This window comes from Phyllopteryx taeniolatus, chromosome 16 (genome assembly GCF_024500385.1).
Source record: "Phyllopteryx taeniolatus isolate TA_2022b chromosome 16, UOR_Ptae_1.2, whole genome shotgun sequence".
Lineage (NCBI taxonomy): Eukaryota > Metazoa > Chordata > Actinopteri > Syngnathiformes > Syngnathidae > Phyllopteryx > Phyllopteryx taeniolatus.
Window position 1 is genome coordinate 13,570,900 of NC_084517.1, and position 20,221 is coordinate 13,591,120.

A 20,221-nucleotide genomic window follows, 5' to 3' on the forward strand; every position below is an offset into this window, starting at 1 on the left:
AGTTGGACTACATGCATTTGTATGTCTCTAGAGTTCCAACGTAGTCACTGACGGACGCAAATGCTGCTAGGCTCTTGGGCCTCCACTTTATTATTTGATTTGTTATTAGGTTGCTCGAAGAAGCTAGAAGCGCCCTGCAGCATCAGCATTCTTCTAGCCTTGCTGTCAGTGAACACTGCCACACTTCCAGGAGTGTGGTCTCCCCAGGTCCCACCAAGTGGGACAATTATGTAAGACTTTCAAGACATATTCGTGCATGGCTGAACTATAGAGGGCTCAACTGCCCCCCCCCCCCCCCCCCCCCCAATCCAAAGGCTCTCACTCGACTCGTCTCCTCTGCTGTATGTTTACAGTCAATGTGACAGATGTGCAAATCCACAGACCCATGCAGACAGTCAACTAATATTCATAATAGTTCTCATAATGAGTTGACTACTTACCCCAAATTCAGTAACCAGAATGTCAGTGATGCTGCCTAGAACAGTCACACAGTCAAAAATGTTCCAGGCATCTTTAAAATAATTCTGTCAGCAGGATGGACAGGAAAGAAAAAAAAAGAAGATAAATAGAAGTCAGAGAGGTAGGAGAGTAACAGTTAAATATATTTAAATTATCAGATTGAAGTAATAAAAAAGTGTCAGGAAGGAAGAGGAAGAAAATATAATTCAAAATAATCCAATGAATGAGAAAGGGAGAGAGAGAGAAAAGCGATGAGACAAATGGGCCATCAGTGAGCACATGTTGGATCTATTCCAGCAGATAAACTGCAGGAAATTGTTCTTCATCAAATTACCACACAGTCTACTGTATATCAATAAGCACGCACACACACACACACACACATGCACACACACGTACACGCACACACACACACACACACACACGAAATTAAGAAGAATTAGATTTATGAAACTTTTGAAAAAGTTCCTTGCTTTATAAACTCTAATAAATGAACCCCGTCCACACATCATTACGGACATTAATCCTTCTTAAATGTTGAATTCCCACACATGCACACAATTAAAGATTTTTTAGAGGAAAAGAGTCTGAGCTGAGTGGCGTCTACTTCCCTCGCTCTCTTACATGCTGCTTGCAGCCAAACTGTGCATTAGACCAGTGGTGGGACGCATAAGCGGGTAGGAGGCTATCAAAATAAACCACCTTGAGACATACTCACCCCCGATGTTATTTGTCTGGAGGGCTGCGTAATGTGTCCGAGTGTTTTGGACTCCATTCTCTGAGATTTAAATCCTCACACTTAATCTCCTCCCGCTTTCGTAATCCATGTTCCTCTTTATACCACAAATCTGTCATTCACCCTAATGCCTCTAATTATCACGACTACGCCGCCTTAATATTTATCCCTTAAACTATTAGTCTCCCCCTCCTCCACCTTTCTATCATCTTTTGCAGCTGGGCGAAAACACTACTTTAGAAGCATCTTCCCGGCTTCTCATTCCTATAAACACTTAGGGCCCTATTTTAATGACCAGCGTAAATCCGGCGTAGCGGGCGGCGCAACTGCGCACCAGGGGCGGTTTAGACCGGTGTTGGTAATTTCGTAGACCGGCGCAACCAAGTAATAAAAACTGATTCATCCCAATATTTCTATTCTTTGTTGTGGTATAGGAAACGACAAGCCCTAAATTGGAAATATTCCTGTTCTATACACTGCTCATATACCTTTTGACAGGGTATTACATCAAATCTAAATTCAAATTATTAATTTTCTGTTATATATTGCAATAAAATTTAATGATAAACAGAAAAAAACAGTTAAAATATTATAATGTTTCTAAAACACACATTGGAGAAGAAAATGTTAAACACTATAGGAGTAATTAGTGTACGTAGACAAAAACATTCTGACTTTTGTGCTGATCAGGAAAATTTCACAAAAACACATGGATACACACACACACACACACACACACGCTCACCAGTGCTCCAAAGGCAATAATCTTGAGTACACACTCCATGGAGAAGAGAGAGGTAAACACTATGTTGAGGTTGGCTAACACATCTTCGTAGATATCTGAAGCTCCATCATACTAAAAACAACATAAACACAGACATTCGTCTACATCTAATTCGTTGCCGCAGACACAGAAATACAGTGCACGGGACAGTAATTATTTCAAGGAATAGTGACAGGAGCTGGAGAACAAAATGCATCATCATAACATCATTACCTTCATCATAAGGACAATTGTGTTGAGCGCGATCATTGCCATGATAGTGTACTCAAATGGCGGCGACACCACAAACTCCCACATGCGGTACTGAAAGCTGAGCTTGTTCTTGGGCATGTGGCGAGTCAGAGGCTTGGCATTGATGGCAAAATCGATACAAGCTCTCTGCAAACAAAAAAACACAAAGATGAAGTTTTGCTGTAAGACTACCACAACCTTTCCTCTGTCCTCAATACCTCCTCACCTCATTCTTTTCCAAACTATAATCCTCCATCATTTTGTCCCCTTGCTCTTGGAAGGTGATGATGATGAGAGCCACGAAGATATTGACAAAGAAGAAGGGGAAGACCACGAAGTACACGACGTAAAAGATGGACATCTCCATCCGATACCCCGGGCTGGGGCCCTGATTCTCGTAAGTCGCATCCACTGAATGTTTCAGCACACTTCGAAAGACACAAGGGGGTGGAGATTAGATGTAGCGGTTTGGGGTTGAGTTGGGCATGTGATGGTGCATGTGTACTCACTCCGGCCACCCCTCTCCGGTTGACACGGTGAAGAGGGTGAGCAGGGCCCAAGCCACATTGTCGTAGTGGAATTCGTACTTCTTCCACTCCCGTTTCTGTGCTTTCACTTCGTTATCACGCCCATACACCAAAAACTCGCCTCTACGTGCACAAATGACAGCATTTGCAGACACTGGTGCTCGACACACTCATGTCCATTCAACACAGATTCATCAACTTTCATTACTACTACTTGGAATGGGATTATTAATGTATCCATCCATCCATTGTCCGACCCGCTTATCCTCACAAGGTTCGGGGTTGTGCTCGAGCCTATCCCAGCTATCTTCGGGCAGGAGGCGGGGTACACCCTAAACTGGTTGCCAGCCAATCGCAGGGCACAGAGAAAAAAAACAACCATTCGCACTCACATTCACACCTACGGGGAATTTAGAGTCTTCAATTAACCTACCATGCATGTTTTTGGGATGTGGGAGGAAACCGGAGTGCCCGGAGAAAACCCACGCAGGCACGGGGAGAACATACAAAACTCCACACAGGCAGGGCCGGGATCAGAACTGTGAGGCAGTTGCTCTAACGAGTCGTTCACCGTGCCGCCTTATTAATTTATGATTGGTAAAATTAACTAAAGATGCAAAAGAAAAGTATAGTCATTTTTATAAGAAGACATGTTAGATTCCAATAGTATTTCTTCATGAAACATTAGCTGACCAGCTTCAATGAAAAGAAAAAAAAGGCAAAACAGAGTAATTAATAAGCAACAAAGCCCAAAGCACTGCAATAAACTTTTAAATTCACAGGTAAGTCCAATAATTCTTGTTGAGGAAAATTACACCTTAACATATGGAAGCAGTCTTGTGACTGAAAAAATTACAAAGCCATTACACACCACAATTCCTTGCTAATATGAATTTTATATTATAAAAAAAAAATGTGTGACCGCAAAATTCTTAATGATCAATCAAAAAAGATTTATTATAACTATCCCTTTATTATTGAGCCTGAAGGGCCCCACTTTGTGATTATGCAACATCACTTGAGGCTATCCTAAAAAAAGCGTTTTTGTTTTTTTTAAAGTCCACATTTACATAATGAATTAATGGATCCAGTTGTTAAACCTCTCAATGCTTGTTGGGTAGTAAATGTAAATGAATAAATGTAAGTGAAAGTAAATTCCTTCTATTGGCCATGAACTCACACACCCTCCAAATCTTCAATCAAACAACATCTCTTTGTTGTTATTGGACTGGATTTGTCAGATGCAAGTAAGTAAAATGCCTAAAATACATTGTCAAGATTACAGCCATCAAAATTGTTGCAATTATACAATGCTCGCTCAGGGTAGTAGTCAAAATAGTACATGCACCCCTGTAAATCCCAAATCTAAAAAAACAACAACAAAACAAAACAAAAAACCTTCAGATGGTGATGATGGCCCTAAAGGGTAAGTCGCATCGACCAAAACAACAATTTTCTGACCTGCAGTCACGCTCAAACTCTTTGGATTCATCACTGCAAAAAAAGAAACGTCCCTTGAAGAGCTGCACAGCCACCACAGCAAAGATGAACATGAAGAGCAGGTAGACGATCAGAATATTGAGGACGTTCTTCAGAGAGTTCACCACACAGTCAAAAACAGCCTGAAAAGGTGGAGTTTGAAAAGAGAACATTCTATGAAAGAGACTGAGCTCACTCTAAGATGATGGAACACTAACTGGAAAGCAAACTCTGATGGAATATTCTCCAAACTAAAAACATACCTTGAGTTTGGGAAGACGTTTTATCGTCTTAAGTGGCCGCAGCACTCTGAGAACCCTCAGAGACTTGATGGTGCTGATATCTTTTCCTTTGCTGCTCCCCCTAAATGTGCAAACACAATCATACACACACAAAGGCATTCAGAGAGTCAGCAAGTGCATTCGACTTAGTCCTCTCAAATCCCAAAATAGCAGCGGGCGGACACAATTTGATGTTATTTGTGTTCTAGTTAACTCAGAATGAGTAACTGTCTCATGTTAAATACATAGCAACACATGCAGTGTTCCTATTTGTTTACACGTAAACCTATTTCCAAGTGTAAAGCCTTATTTCTAAAAGTCGGAATATCTGCATGCTCCATTTAAGTGGGTATTGTACAACTACAGTGCATGCTGTAACTAAACATCTAAATAGTTTGCAATGTATTTCAATGCTGTATAAAGATGACTCATAATAAGTCATATCGGCACAGTAAGGGTGTATACAGTATACTCATGCTGCATTGAAACCTTGCTTTCCATGACGCAATACATCAAAACTTCTACTAAGTCACACTATAAGTGATCCCAAACTCTATTCTACACAAAGACATTTGCAGAGAGAGTTTAGTCATTGTCAAGTGATTAATAATTGAAATATAAATAGGTCAAAATCAGGTAGTGTCACGACGTGCGTTAAGTGACACACAAAAAGACAAACTCTCTCTTTTCGTGATGAAATCTACAATAGTCTACAAACACCAAACAACCGCGAGGATCAGTTGTTTTCAGTACATTGTTCAGTCAGCATGGAACTTTGTACGTAGACTTCTTCGCACAAAGATATACCAGCAAGTATCTCTGCATGAAATGCCAAAACTCTTTTAAGTACTTTCACATAAGAAAAAAATTAAAATAAAACTGAATGCTTCCGCCAATAGAAAAAAAAACCCCTCACATTTAGCTCAATAATTGAGCCCACAGCTGCTTCCTTTGCCTTCTCACAATTGGACACTGAATTGGTGTTAAAAAAAAACAAAAAACCTACACTTGGAATTCCTGTATAAAGCTCACCATGGTCAAAAGGTCAGTGAGCTAGCCTGAAGGGTGGCAGCACATGTGTGTCAGCAGCTGTGTTATCCTACAGATGTGAGGCCAGATGGTAGACAACTGGCGTATGTGAGTGTGCACTTGCTGTATATATTGTGCGTGCAAGTGTCATGTTGTGGGTTAGAGTAGGCTTTTGTATGTATAGGTCTGAAACCTGCATCTCCAACGGCATCATTTTTGTATGTGTTTTTGTTACATTTACAGCCAACTATTTCTTTGTAAACGTCACCGTCATTTATCTGCAATCATCCATTCGTTTAACAGCTTTTTAGTTGAGGGTAAGACACGTTAACTTTTTGTGGTATCTGAGTCAGAGCTCTTCCATGGTGAACAATGAAACAGAAGGACAGACAATTATTTATCTGCTATGAAGGATGGACAGAGAGGTGATGAGTGTAAAGTGTGCCCATTGAACAAACACTGAGAAAGTAGAGAGATGACTTCTGGAGAGGAGGGGGGGGAAAAAACAACAACTTTACCCTCCGCCGCTGCTGGTGGTGGTCCAAACGAAGAGATGAGAGTGGGGTGAGATATTGAAAGGACAAAAAGAAGAGAGACAGAAAGACAAGGGTAGGAGGAAGAACCAGAATGGGATTGAAAATGAGAGGCCAGATGAGGAAGAGAGAGAGAGAGCAAAGAAGAAGTGAGGCCCGTAACACTCAAAAGGCATCAAATATCTTCATCACTATCTTTTTCGTGATGACTCTTCTGGTCAGGGGCAACATCTTGCATGTACATGCACTGATAACAGTATTACTATATCATCTAATAATAAATCATTTAGACTGCAATTATTTTATTTTCAATTGTCTATTTGCATTCAATTGGCAAATGCCAGTGAAAAAAAAAAAAGAAAGAAAAGATGTTTGGCAACAGCAGTCATATTTTACAAAGAGACTTTATGATCATTATTACAATATTTATGACCCTGATAAAGGATGTATTATTGTAATGTGGCACCAACTTGCTCCAAGTGTATCATGCAGTCTTTTGCAATACTAAGTTGGTCCTCAGTTTGTCCAAATTACATCACACAAGCCTTCAACACATCATATAAAATACAAACTAAATTTAAAGTTCATAGAAACTACACTTGCAATATATTGACAATAAAAATCATGGCCATAGGCATAATGTTTGATACAGCTTCAGTGATGTATCACAATCGGTTGTGCGAGTGTATCTAATTTTGTGGTTAATTGGTGCATAGCGATATCAAACAATCCCATAGATGTCCCTACACCAACTGACCTTGCACACAAAATGGCAACTGCAACAACCATTATCTAGTGGGAGGGAAAGAACTACCCTAATATCAAGGCCTAGCCTCAGGGGCCTTCTAATAACGTGTCAGATTTTGAATTTGGCAAGTCGATAAGACTTGTCGTAGAAGTACAGAGATTTAAGGGTCAAATGGAAAATATTTCAGTGCTTCTTAACGCATTCACTGCCAGTTAACATGGATATTTGACTTCTAAAGCCGTCAATGGCAGTGAATGTGTTAAAAGTAGCATCTGAGTAAAAACAAAGAGTGTGTCTCTGTCTTGAACACGTTTCTGGACTTGTGGCTCAGCTCATCTACAGAAATGTTCAAGTCCAAGTCCAACACATTAGGAACCCTCAGACTAATTGCATTTAAAGGAGTGATAAACATCTCCAATGAGGTTGCTGAGCCTTTTTGGAGTACTGTTTGATTTCATCAATTAAGTTAAGACACAATCAGGATGTGCATGAGACTGGAATGCCTCTCATGATGAAACAGACATTTAGTCTTCCCGTACAGTAAGGACCACATTTGCCTCTGTACACTTGCCTCCCATCCATCCATCCATCCATCCATTTTCTGAGCCGCTTCTCCTCACTAGGGTCGCGGGCGTGCTGGAGCCTATCCCAGCTGTCATCGGGCAGGAGGCGGGGTACACCCTGAACTGGTTGCCAGCCAATCGCAGGGCACATAGAAACAAACAACCATTCGCACTCACAGTCACAGTCATGCCTACGGGCAATTTAGAGTCTCCAATCAATGCATGTTTTTGGGATGTGGGAGGAAACCGGAGTGCCCGGAGAAAACCCACACAGGCACAGGGAGAACATGCAAACTCCACACAGGCGGGGCCGGGGATTGAACCCGGGTCCTCAGAACTGTGAGGCTGACGCTCTAACCAGTCGGCCACCGTGCCGCCACACTTGCCTCCCTCATATGGAAATTTAAAATGTATGTAAATGTATTCTCAGTATTTATAAGAAATCCATTATTCATAAATCAGTCTGTTACTGCTATTTAGGCAAGCATATTTAACCAAAATGTCAGTGTAACATTGAAATCCTACGACAATCCAGACTGGAGGAAAACTTCCAGGTCCTCATAACATGGAATACTGTATGTCAAACGTAGAGAATGTGGCAAGAGGTCACAAATTTGTGGACATAAGAGAGCCCCATACACACCCAGATCAAAAGAAACAGTACAGAAATAATGCTAGTGACGAAACGGACCAGCGAACAATTCAGAGCAGAAAATAATCTTACAAATCTGAGACAGCACAAGTAGTACCCAGGGGAACTTCATGCTTCATTTATGTTTAATTTATGGGAAAAGTAATTCTTCATTTTCATGGCATCCTAGAATCTATCACTATGCTGAACTACAAAAGGAGAAGCAGGTGTTACATTAGTCTGTTGAGATAAATGTATTTTTCCCCATCTCAGGCACATGTTAAATTTGTACTACAGGCTCATATTGATTTGCAGAAACATTTGTTTGTTTTGCTCAATAGTTTTTTCACATTCAATAGCACAAACTGATTGAGGGGAGAATCTCATTAGATGCATATGTGTCAGTTTATGTTAATGCTGTCAAAGGGTGAGAAATGAATGTGATAAAGGGGCATGGCACAAAGTACATTTACAGTGGAAAATGAATGATGTTTAATATCCATCTAGGATCATTGTGTGCCATCTTGACAACCACTCAATCCAAATAACTAAACTGAATTAAAAATAGAGGGAAAAACTTAATTGAACGATGTGTTTTTATTTTTCTTAAATGTCAAGTGTCACACCTGCTTTTGCTTCCTGTAGGAAAAATTCTTTTTTGCACTGTTGAACTCCAGATGAAGTCACTCATTGGCAACTATTTTAATCCACAACAACTAGAAATTAAACCAAACATGGTATTTAATGGGGCCAGATATTAGCTAACTAATTTGGGATAAATAAATAGTCCACAATTATCTTTAAAAAAAAAAAAGAGTTCCCTTTAGATTATTTCATTGAATGGAATCATGTTAAAAGTAAATTCAGCATAACCTAAGATAACTCAGTTCGGGAATTTACCAAAGGGTTACAGGTAGGAAAAAGTAGTCCTCGCCTCTAGCAGAATCGAAAGGAATGGGAAACTGTTAGAATGTGACAGGTTGTGGGAGGAGAGGAAAAGGTCAACTGGAGACAATATTAAGTTTAATGGAGACGGACAGAAAACAGTGTGTGAGAGAAGGACATCTAAATAAAATAAAAACACACACACACACAGACTCTTGAATAGGGACTATGGAAGATTATACAGGAACAGAGAGGTTGCAAGTAAAAGAAGCAGAACAGGTAGAGAGGACAGGTAGGTCGGATGAACACTTACGTGAAGGCGAAGGCCACCAGCGCACCACTAACCACAATAAAGTCAAGGATGTTCCACAAGTCACGGAAATAAGAGCCCTGGTGCAAGACCAACCCCAGGTCCACCATCTTGAGGAGAAAGACAGATAATGATGAGGAAATTCAAGTCGTCCGGTCGTGCCGTACAATAAAACAAGCCTAAAGCGAGTCCTATTACCTTAATTAGCATCTCAAATGTGAACACTCCAGTGAAGACATAATCAAAATAGCGCAGGACCTAAACATATAGACAGAGGAATTAGATGAATGACACTCATTGGATGCCTAACACTCATTTGGCTGACAAACTGCATTTGTCCTTCAGGAAAAGAGACTGGAGACACTGTATCTGAGTGAATATGTCAGATGTCAAAAGATTATTTTCACTGACTGATCAAATCAACCAGAATCGGGTTACAGCATAGATGCCAAACACAAGGCCTGTGGGCCACATCCGGCCTGCCAAATAATTTTATGTGGCCTGCGAAAGCAAATTGTTTGCATCAACTTTCATGGTTCATGCCTAATTTCAAGTCGTCATATGTAATAAATAATAACTAAATAAGCACTGAGATATTGCAAGAATTCTTTTCTGATACCAAACCCCTTTTTACTGCAACTTGAATAATAGTTGAAAAAACTATTATCCTCGACTTCTGATTTCAAAACTACTTATCCACCAATTTGTATTAAAATTATGACATAATACTGGGATGACGCGATATAACTTATTTCATGGTTTCACAGTTACAACGACCCTCGAAAGGAAACCGTTACTACAATGTGGCCTCGTCGCAAAAATGAGTTTGACACACATACTGTTACAGCATGAACTTTAGTCTTTAGTCAGGCAATCAGTCAGCTCCTCCATATATCACTTTGTGTCTCAGTTTTCATCTTGCTCATTATTTTTGATGCACTTGGCTGTGATGTTGAACTGTGCCACACCATACCTATTTCCCATGCATGTAGCTTGACCAGATTAATATCTCTCTGACAGTGTCAGTCAAAACAGAGCACTTTTGTCGTTGTAAAGGCAGTATTTTGAGAAAAACTCTTGCTGGCTTTTGGTACCTAATTAAGTGACTGGTTTGTTTGAATATTCGTCGTTCTCTGTCAAATGACTAAATGCTCTGCTTCATTTTACATTAAATTAAGGGTTACCCCCACGAGTGACACGGGACTACTGCTAATTTAATGAAAAAAAAAAAAGATAATATGATTACATGATTTTTTTTCAGGCAGTATTAAATGACATCCTTACATTGTTGCGAGTAGAATCAGGCCAGACGGGGTCTTCGGCAGCAAGGGCAATACTACTCATGGCAATGACCAGCAGAATACACATCTCAAAGTAGCGCAGGGTGCAGATGTAGTGACAGGCCCGACGAAACCTTAGAGTAGACAAAGTTGTTCTTTTCATTTTACTGAATATCATCCCATCTGTGCTGTTAGAATATATAATAGCTTTGGCTGTGGTATTAGAGTAGATCCTCTTTCCTTTTGAGATTCCAATCTAAATACGGTGATCAAACAAGCCCAAGTAGGCTTGCTCCTGTAAAGCCATTTTTTTACAGCAAGTCATGGAGTTCAGTTCTGTAGTACAGACTACAAACCTTACTTAATCTTTCCACTACATGGTGTGTAAATGGTAGTGGTAAATGGGTGTGACATCACAGCGGTGTGACCGTGTAACTCCCAGTCATTTTTCTCAGCTATTTGCATTTCTTAATTCCATTGTAGTTTCATCTCTAATAGCAGTGTTGATTCTCTGGTAACAGACTGTGGAGTCACAGATACTTTTCAACTTTTGACAACTGAACTGAAATATATAGTACTTCTTGTTGGAAATTGTTTAAATTGGTAGAATTGCTCGTGTGTCGTACTCACGGATTAGTGGTGGTCAGTATAAACATGGAGGTAAAGGGAGGCATGGGCCTGGGTCCTCCATCACCTCCCTTTGCATCATCATCATCATCGTCCTTGTCCTCCTTCGCTGGTAAAGGCTCTGTGTTTGCATTTTTATTGACTGGGTTCAAAAGAAACACATGGAGGAGGAATGTTAGTGGAGACAAGAGGGATAATAAAAGTAATGAACATGGTGCTGTTTCTACCCTGCAGGATGGCATTGGTGGACGGAAAAATTGGCATGTCCACAGCCATGTGGTCGGGGTGGGGCTGTCTGATGATGTTGTTGGCACGGCGATGTCCGACGTTCCCGTAGCTGTCTAATCTGACTAAACTCCCTCGACCGCCACTGTTAGCAAGTTGGAAGGCGGATTCAAAGCCGGGGTCTGCAGTGTGGTTGGCAAGTGGAATTGGGTGATGCTCGATGGAAGGGGCGGAGCCTGAAACCAGTTTGGTATTCATGAGGTTGTCCATATCTTCACTGTCCTGCCTGTCCTGCCTGGACAGCCTCTTTTGGATGGGCCTCGTGGTGGAGAGGTTGAGAACACTACCATCCCTGGAGGGATTAATGTGGACACACATTGAAATTACAAGAGCATACTGTATGTATTTTATCAGTGTTGGAAAAGAAAACATTCATTATAAACATTATGGACTAATGAATTAAGACCCAGCCTAATATCAGCGTTTGGGGTACATCCCTTATTCCCTTTTAATTATTCATGTTAATAAGACATTTCTATGCTTCCAGGATTGCGTGAACTGTTTGGGGAATTCCAGCATGACCAAGTAAAGCTCATAAAATAATGCTTGGGTGACTTTGTTGGGCAAGAACTTCAACACCACAGTTGAGATTGTGAGTCAGGGCCAGTGACCATCAGTGATCTCAAAAATATTCCCAGAACACTGAAAGCTGTAAATTATGTCAAGAATATTTTCTTATAACTGCATCAGAGTTTTCACAATAATCCTATTTACATAGTGTATCTATAATAGAGTGTATTATACTTACTTCCGTCGATGCTGGCACATCTTCTTCCCCTCTCCTTCCATCTGGTTGTTATGGCGACCTCTTCTCGGCCTCCTCTCACTTCCATCAACAGCTGCTTCCTTCTCTTCTCCCTCCCCACCTTCTTCGACCCCTTTGTTCTTGTGTCTTCCTGCTTTTCCAGCTCCTTCTCGACCATCTTCGTCTTCATCATTCCTGCGATGCATTCTAGGTCTCCTGTGTTCGGACTGTCCTGTCCCTCGACTTCCGCTGCGATTGTGATGATGGCGCCTCGTCGGCCTCTCCTCCGAGCCCGGCCCGGGAATCGCAGTTGTATCCAATCGTACATGGGAGCTACGATGGTGATGCGTACCTTTCCGGCTACGCCTGCTCTCAGTAGACTCGCCTCGCTCTGGAGGAGATTTGATGGGGCCTCCTTGACCACCGTGTTCGTGGTGGCGCGTTTTTCTGTGGAGGTCATCGGCAGGATGCTGCTGGCTGAAGCAGAGGTCTGGATTGTTGTCAGTGTTCTTGTTGGTATTGTTGTTGCGGTTCTCCAGGGGGTCAACCACCAAAGGTCGATCCAGGTGAGTTTTCATATCTGGTCGGACATGGCGCGAGTAGTTGACCTGAACATGAAGGGGTCAATATGTTTAGAGCAGTATTGCTTAAAAATTGTAAAAGTAAAAATTTCTGGCTAACATGCGGTGGAATCTCTAAAATTTGAAGTTGTAAAAATTGGAATTCAATCGAAAAATTCAAGGAACATATGCTTTATTGCAAAATCCTCAGTTCAAACTGTTGCCATGCATGACGTCATAGAAAGATACGCACGTCAGTTCAGCGAACATCAAACTATTTCCTTCTCTAAGTAGTCTTCATTTCAAAAGGTGGAATTTACATATGCAAAGCGGATGCAAATTGAAAGCATCACTTCAGCATCACTAAATACACATTAGGCTGTATTGGTTTATTTTCTATTTCATTATTAGGAGTGGTTACTTATTAACATTTGTGTGACAATTTAAATAATTTAAAAATCATTCATTAAAACCTTGCTGGTACAGTTAAAAAGATTTATGATGATTGCACCTGGATGAGATTCTAGTTATTTTGATTATTTCCGATGGTAAATAATGTAAAATGTCAATCAGTCGCCTGCTTTGACCTCAGAGGTTCCACCGTATAGCACACCGTTAACAATATTTACATAGCCATCACTTGTGTACACTGATAACACAGGTCTAGAGGCATTATGTTTTTTGCCTTGTCCTTTACATCGTTGTGTTCTTCCCTCCCTGTCCTTGCCTTCCAGCGATCTTCAGTGTCCAGCTCGTTGTAGAGGGCTTCTCGGCTTGATGCCAGAGTTTGCTTCCTCAGCTCCTTGGTGCGCTGCTCCCACACAGACTTATTGAGCCCCTTATTGTGGTTCTTCTGCTGCTCCTTACTTTGAAACCAAGCACAGCGGAGAGAATGAGTGGAGGCGATTGTGAGGACTTGCCCAGCGAGACTGCTAAGCAAATACACACTCAAACAAGTGGGGGTGATGTGGAAACAAACACCAACATTATAAATAGGTCATGAGGAGATGCTGGGGTGATTGTCCACACAAAGAAATTTGCAGGAATTTTGGAAGCCATGTAGGGACAACAAAGAAGGGGGCAAAATGAGAATTTATTAGCAATGATTAACCCACTTAAAAGTACACACAGTTCAATAAGCAACTACCAAATTGATGATGCGATTATATTTGTGATTGCAGCAGCTAAACAAGTGATAATAGTTACTAACAAACTACTGCTACTAAATTGTCAGTGACCACCATTATAGTCTCAAATAGTTTCCAATTTTAGTAACGACTATACTGTGAGGTGCAGCAACACAACGTGAACTTGGAAAAGTAGCAAAAGTAACAGTTGATGACAGTTTGTTTAAGTTCATTAATAGGTTGGAGACAAAGCAACATGGAGAGGAGACGAGGAATGGTTGTAAGGTCACTCAACGGGAGAGAATCAGAAATAAATAAACAAATAAATAAAATAAATACCAGTCCAGAAAGGGGTCAGTAGCGTTGTGACAATCACTGTGTACTTTGTTGCTGAGGAAGGAAACAGTTGGTGAGTGAGATGGCACAAAAAAATAAAAAAATAAAATAAAAACAAAAAAAAGTGAGGATTTCATTCCAAAACGGATCCACCGGAAAAGAAACCAATTTAATCACATTTTGGAATGCGACCCTGCACATACTCACTCACTCACTCATTTCTGAAAGTCTCCAAATTACCATCGCATTAGTGGATCATTATTTGTAACATTTCTCATCAAATATAATGCACAGTAAATGTACAAAAATATACAATTATTTAAAGAATTCTGTAGTCTGTGTTAAATTATTGTTGAGGCAAAAGCCAGAGCAAAACTACCATCTCGGTTAAAAACATCCTGGCCTCAATTATGACAAAGCATTTTTTATTGTTAAAAACAGTTGAAAACACTAAATTCTTGAAATACCTATATATATCTGGAAAATTTAGTGTGATTTTCTGCCAAATATATAAAAAATAATGTTATTGATGTATTGATCGTTCATTTTCCACATAGGGATAAAGTCAAATGCACATTCTGTGTCTCCAACTACTGTATATACTTTTCAGTTGATAACACTGAGAAAATTATTATTTTCATTTCTTCCTAATTCTCTATTTGTCAAATAATTTTTCTTATTATTTATTTTATTTTTTTTGTCATGTTTTAAAGTGAGTGTTTCTATTTAATTCAAAATTCTAGATACTAAATTTCCCATAATTGTACAAATAAATAGAGATAAATGCTGCACTACTAAAATGAGATCAAATCTTTACATTCTAGGTCAAAAGGAAGAGATACATTGAACATGATTGTTACATGTCATGTAATACTTCATTTTGTTTTTTATTTTGACTTGAATCCATCATTCACTCACTTTCACACACAACAGATGAATGTCAGAAAAGAAAATATTATAATGGACTTCCAGGTAAAAAAAAAAAGAATGCCCCTTGGTAAACAGACATATATTCACAGCAAACTGACACATGCACAGCACATACAATGACAACACGCACTGTGATGTGACATGAGGCCATGTACTGCACACGCGTGGATGCGTGTGTTTCGTGTGTGTGTATAAATCCCAATTCATAGTAAGTGTGTGTGTGATACAAAGAAGGCAGAGGCCGTTGTATCAAAGCCGAAAAGGTCACTGTGAGTTGTGTCTGTGTGCACGCTGTGCTCCCCTGCTGTTGTCAAACCTTTATGAGTACAAGTTTATATGTGAGTGAGTGTCACTGTGTATAAAATGTAGAAATTGTAACTGTAAAACAACAGCTTCAAAATCATTTGGATTGTAGAGTGGTAATAAGGAGAAGTGTGTTCCATTGCTGGCAACATCAGATCTTCTTCAACGCTGTATAAAAGTGGAGGACCACCCAGGACACATAATATATATATTAGTGCTAACTTTACTGTTTAGGATTGTGTACAGTGCGTGTAAACATGTTGATCAGACAAAACCTCCTATCTGAATGTTGTTGTTTTTTTTTTTAAGTAAACAAACAAAAAAAAACTTGTTTAAATGCAATTTGTATTTTGTATTTATCCTAAATCTTTGCGTCTCGCGCCATCGATTTGTTAGTGTGTAGGGAGCAAGGAGCAAAATCTCAATGATTCCTTAATGTTGCTCTAAAAAATATTATTATTAGTATTATTATCATGCAATATGTCTTTATTTATTTATCAGTAAACAAAATAAAATGAGTGAAAACCTGGCCATAATTGTGCTCATTTCAGTCAAGATGTCTGTATATGGGTGTAAAAAAATATTCAACAGTAGTAATTCCTATAATGTATATGCCGGTTGGAAAAATGTTTGGAACCCAAAGCGCAATAGTGATGGAGATCTACACTCACGCTGCTATGGAGAGGTTGGCAGCCGACAGGGGGCTGACTTCCGCCACCTCCTTGGCTTTCTGCAACGCGATCTTCTGACTGGCAGCCTCCTCCTCCTCTTGCTCATCCTGCCGGGAAAGAGAGACGGAAGGAGGTAAAGGACGTCAATGGAGGAAGTAGAGTGGAGAAAAAAAAAAGCTTTAGTCATGATGACGTAACGTCGAGCAGCGTTGTACCTTGGTTAGCTCCTGTGCGTTGGCCAAATTGTCCACAGCGATAGCCAAGAAGACATTCAGCAGAGTATCTGAGCAAAGACTTTATGGGAAATCCACTGTGTGGGCGTTTGGCTTATTTGTACACATTTTCACACCAGGCACAGACTCATGAGAACAAAGACGCCATAATAGTATTATAACTTCACTTTGTGATACAAGTTTACCCCGTTTGACATTATTTCCAATAACGGCTCGAAAGTAAATTACTTACTACACGTACGCACAGTTCTGTTTCAACAGCAGAAACACAAGGCAGGACAATATGTTTCATCTAAAACTTAGAATAATGTTACATTCAGTTTCTAAGATGCACAATGTGTGTGTAAGACACACCTGAATGATTTCTGCATGTGTCTTTTTACTTCCGCAAGCAAAGGATACAGTTGCCAAAAAGAGTGAGCACGATAAAGAAGACTGAGAAGGCCATGCCCTTGTTGACTCCGCCCTGAGACTTGATGCCCGCATACATCACCATGTTCCAGTCTTCACCTGTCAGGATCTGAACACAACCACACACAAATATTCAGTTAGTTCAAGCCATTGTATACAGGGATTTTAGAACATTTTAACTCTTTTTTTTTCTGTACATAACATGCTGCTATGTGCATGCCAGAGCAAAAGGCGGTGCTCTAACCATTATATGTAATTTGCTAATCAAAAGCCTAAAGAAAGTCACTTTTTTGGGGGAAAAAAAGGCTTTGTGGGAGTACTTTGCATTTAAATCAGGTGGCCCAAGTGCAGCCACCCTGAGCTCTGTCCCGTCGTCGAAACAAAATGCATATTGACCATTGGCCCAACAATATGGCTGGGTGGGCGCTGGCTCACGATGAGACAGGGCCACCACATCAAAAAATAGGGGATTTAAAATGTGTGATAATTCTTGAAACGTATTTTGGCAAAAGCATGTCACAGACATGCTATTAAGACACCTGGGAACTGTTTTAAATAGCGAAGAAAATATGCAATGTTTCACTCTTTTTACTATTGAGTGACTACTGATGTACTCTTAATGACATCAACTCAAGAGCTGTATCAAAAACTCACCTTTCACAATCATAGTGATGAAGATTAAAATAACAGCTATACAATTGAGCTTAACTGGTTTTGACCTATTCTAGCCTTCCACTCTTGCCCTTCGCTACGGTCACACTGTCTACTCCGCTTACCTGAAACACTGTCATTATTGCTGCTGGGAAGGTATCGAAGTTTGTTGAAGGAGTGCCATTTTCAAAATTAAACCTGACAGGGAAAAAAGGCAAATGGGGAAAAGATTTATTTGAGTTAGATTTTTTTTTAGCGAAAGGGGAAACAGTAGCATTAAAGCATATTACATGTACACCAAAATGTGTTATTCCTTCTCTAAAAATCCTCTCCAACAATGGACTGAAAACTAAACTATGGAAAGATAAATGAAACAGCACTGACTGTCCTCCGAAGAGCTGCATTCCCAGCAGGGCGAAGACAACTATGAAGAGGAAGAGGAGGAAGAGCAAGCTGATGATGGACTTCATGGAGTTGAGCAAAGACACGACAAGGTTCCTTAAAGATGCCCAATACCTGGAAAAAAAAAAGAAAGAGACAGAATGTTACATTTTGACTTGCCCTGAGTGTACAATAATGCAATATGCATACAATAAATAATAATACAGATCTGTTTAGTACAAGGCACTCACTTGGTGACCTTGAAGATCCTCAATAACCTGAGAGCTCGTAAAACGCTGATGCCAAATGACGTGCCCGGCTGGATAATGGACCACAGCACTTCAAATATGCTGCCACAGATCACCTTTTTGAATGCAAGCATATGCAACTCATTGTTATTCATTATGATGGTAATTGCATCTTCATTATATATAAAAATAACATTGGTGGTCTTCATTGGTGTATGTGTGACATTTGCATTTGCAGTTAGTCCTTAGTTGCAGTGGTACTCACAATGCAGTCGAAGCAGTTGAAAGAGGAGTTGAGGTATGCCTGCTTTCCCAGACCATACATCTTGACAAACATCTCCGTCAAGAATATTGCCAGGAAGATGAATTCAGCATAATCTATCAGGAGGGAAGCCGAGGGAGAGTAAGAGAGAGAGACAGAGAGAGAGAGAGAGCGAGAGAGAGAGAGAGAGAGAGAGAGAAGGAGGAAACCATCCATCCTGTTATCTGTAGGCTATTCCTCTATGAGACAAAATGCTCAAGTATTAGAGAAATAACAGCCACTTTGGCATTTCAGTCAATCTAATCAATTAGTGTTGTCAAAATTTCTTCATATTGACAGAGGAAAATCTACCCATGTCAACCCAAAAACAGATCAGTGTGCAATACACAGTATGGCTAACATTAGTGCCAATGCCAATGTAAGACTTGTATTAAAAAATATATGAATTTACCACAGTTTTATGAGTTTTTACTATCGATTAATGTAACAATATATTTAGTAATTTGATTGTCGTGTACGCACATACGTACATTCATCTGCTCTACTCACTTAGAAAATCTGAAAGTGGTTCTGGCTGGTCGTAGTGCACGACAGCCACACACAGCGTGTTGAGGCCCACCAAACATAGTACAGTCCAGTAGAAGGCCTGGGACTTCACTATATGTCGGATAAAGAAGCGCAGTCGTCTTTCTCGCCTCTTGAAAGTTGATCCTTCTAGCTTTGAGCTTTTTAAGCTAGCGCGGGCAAATGGTGAACCTAAGAGGGTAAGAAACACATCAGTGTTAGCTTCAGCTTTGTCTAATTATTGGGATGTCACAGGTATGCGTAGGCGGCACGGTGGAGGACTGGTTAGAGCGTCTGCCTCACAGTTCTGAGGACCAGGGTTAAATCCCCGGCCCCCCCTGCGTGGGTTTTCTCCGGGCACTCCGGTTTCCTCCCACATCCCAAAAACATGCATGGTAGGTTAATTGACAACTCTAAATTGCCCGTAGGTGTGAATGTGAGTGCGAATGGTTGTTTGTTTGTATGTGCCCTGCGATTGGCTGGCAACCAGTTCAGGGTGTACCCCGCCTCCTGCCCGATGATAGCTGGGATAGGCTCCAGCACTCCCGCGACCCTTGTGAGTAGAAGCGGCTCAGAAAATGGATGGATGGATATCATCTATTCAGCAGATTTATAAATAGATAATTAGATAGTTTTTTCTCATTACAGTTAGTGTTGGATTGTTTTACCCTTATTGAAGTATTAAAATTAAAGTTGTTAATTTGTTTTAAAAGTTCCATATTTTTGCTATTTAGACCTCCATAGAGTGACTCTCCATCATTGACTTAGTATAAAAGTGTCAATTTCATTTTTAATAAACACCTTGGTTTTGTCCTACCAGTGTCCAGAAAAGTCCCCTCTGAAAGCTACTTCTGTTTCACCCAGTTTTGTATCCGCTTTGTCCATATTTGGCCGTCCCTTTCTTCTCAATGGTTACCTCCGTGTTGAAGACCCACTAATGAGAGCATACGTTTGTTATGTTTACAGCACTGACTGAGGGGCGGAAAGGCAGGCGAAGATCTTCACTAGTGACATAGATAAGCTCGAGAAATTTCAATAACCTGATGTCAGGCCTCTCTGCAGAAAATGTCTGGAACTCAGGAATGCGTGGACCATTTTAATTCATATTTCACGTTTACTGTGGCACCATACAGCCAATATTACATCCCAAATACTAGAAAAACCTGTTTCGGTAAAATATGGCACCTTTAAGCTTACAATTTTACATAGGGGAAATTCTTTACAGTTAATAACAGCTGAAGGTTATTGAGTTTGTACAAAAATGAGAAACACGCTATGTGTGTTATTAATATTATTAGTAGTAGTCGTATTGCAACAGTTCAGTTTGGATTAATTCCGTTTCCATTATCTTCTATGCCCAATGGGTTATAATTGTTTCAAAATCTGAAAAAAGTGGAGGTCGTCTATGCTG

At 40.2% G+C, this 20,221-nt stretch overlaps 1 protein-coding gene across 15 annotated transcripts in view; it reads right to left on the bottom strand.

Annotated features, from left to right (window-relative positions):
• The window catches only part of cacna1aa (calcium channel, voltage-dependent, P/Q type, alpha 1A subunit, a), an 86,559-nt gene that overhangs the window by 32,503 nt on the left and 33,835 nt on the right, over positions 1-20,221 (bottom strand). For 10 of the 15 annotated variants that reach the window (XM_061749338.1, XM_061749337.1, XM_061749334.1 and 7 more), the window contains 23 exons: positions 18,796-19,002; positions 18,250-18,362; positions 17,988-18,100; positions 17,740-17,871; positions 17,481-17,553; positions 16,696-16,813; positions 16,276-16,343; positions 16,061-16,167; positions 14,160-14,210; positions 13,391-13,559; positions 12,137-12,741; positions 11,331-11,680; positions 11,107-11,245; positions 10,481-10,610; positions 9,395-9,454; positions 9,200-9,306; positions 4,480-4,579; positions 4,199-4,359; positions 2,720-2,860; positions 2,437-2,638; positions 2,193-2,357; positions 1,941-2,051; positions 441-524 (listed from right to left, as the gene is read on the bottom strand). In XM_061749338.1, the coding sequence (XP_061605322.1) occupies positions 441-524; positions 1,941-2,051; positions 2,193-2,357; positions 2,437-2,638; positions 2,720-2,860; positions 4,199-4,359; positions 4,480-4,579; positions 9,200-9,306; positions 9,395-9,454; positions 10,481-10,610; positions 11,107-11,245; positions 11,331-11,680; positions 12,137-12,741; positions 13,391-13,559; positions 14,160-14,210; positions 16,061-16,167; positions 16,276-16,343; positions 16,696-16,813; positions 17,481-17,553; positions 17,740-17,871; positions 17,988-18,100; positions 18,250-18,362; positions 18,796-19,002 (3,506 nt within the window). The remainder of the gene's footprint in view (positions 1-440; positions 525-1,940; positions 2,052-2,192; positions 2,358-2,436; positions 2,639-2,719; positions 2,861-4,198; positions 4,360-4,479; positions 4,580-9,199; positions 9,307-9,394; positions 9,455-10,480; positions 10,611-11,106; positions 11,246-11,330; positions 11,681-12,136; positions 12,742-13,390; positions 13,560-14,159; positions 14,211-16,060; positions 16,168-16,275; positions 16,344-16,695; positions 16,814-17,480; positions 17,554-17,739; positions 17,872-17,987; positions 18,101-18,249; positions 18,363-18,795; positions 19,003-20,221) is intronic. The other 5 variants (XM_061749345.1, XM_061749346.1, XM_061749342.1 and 2 more) reach the window with 3 other exon arrangements.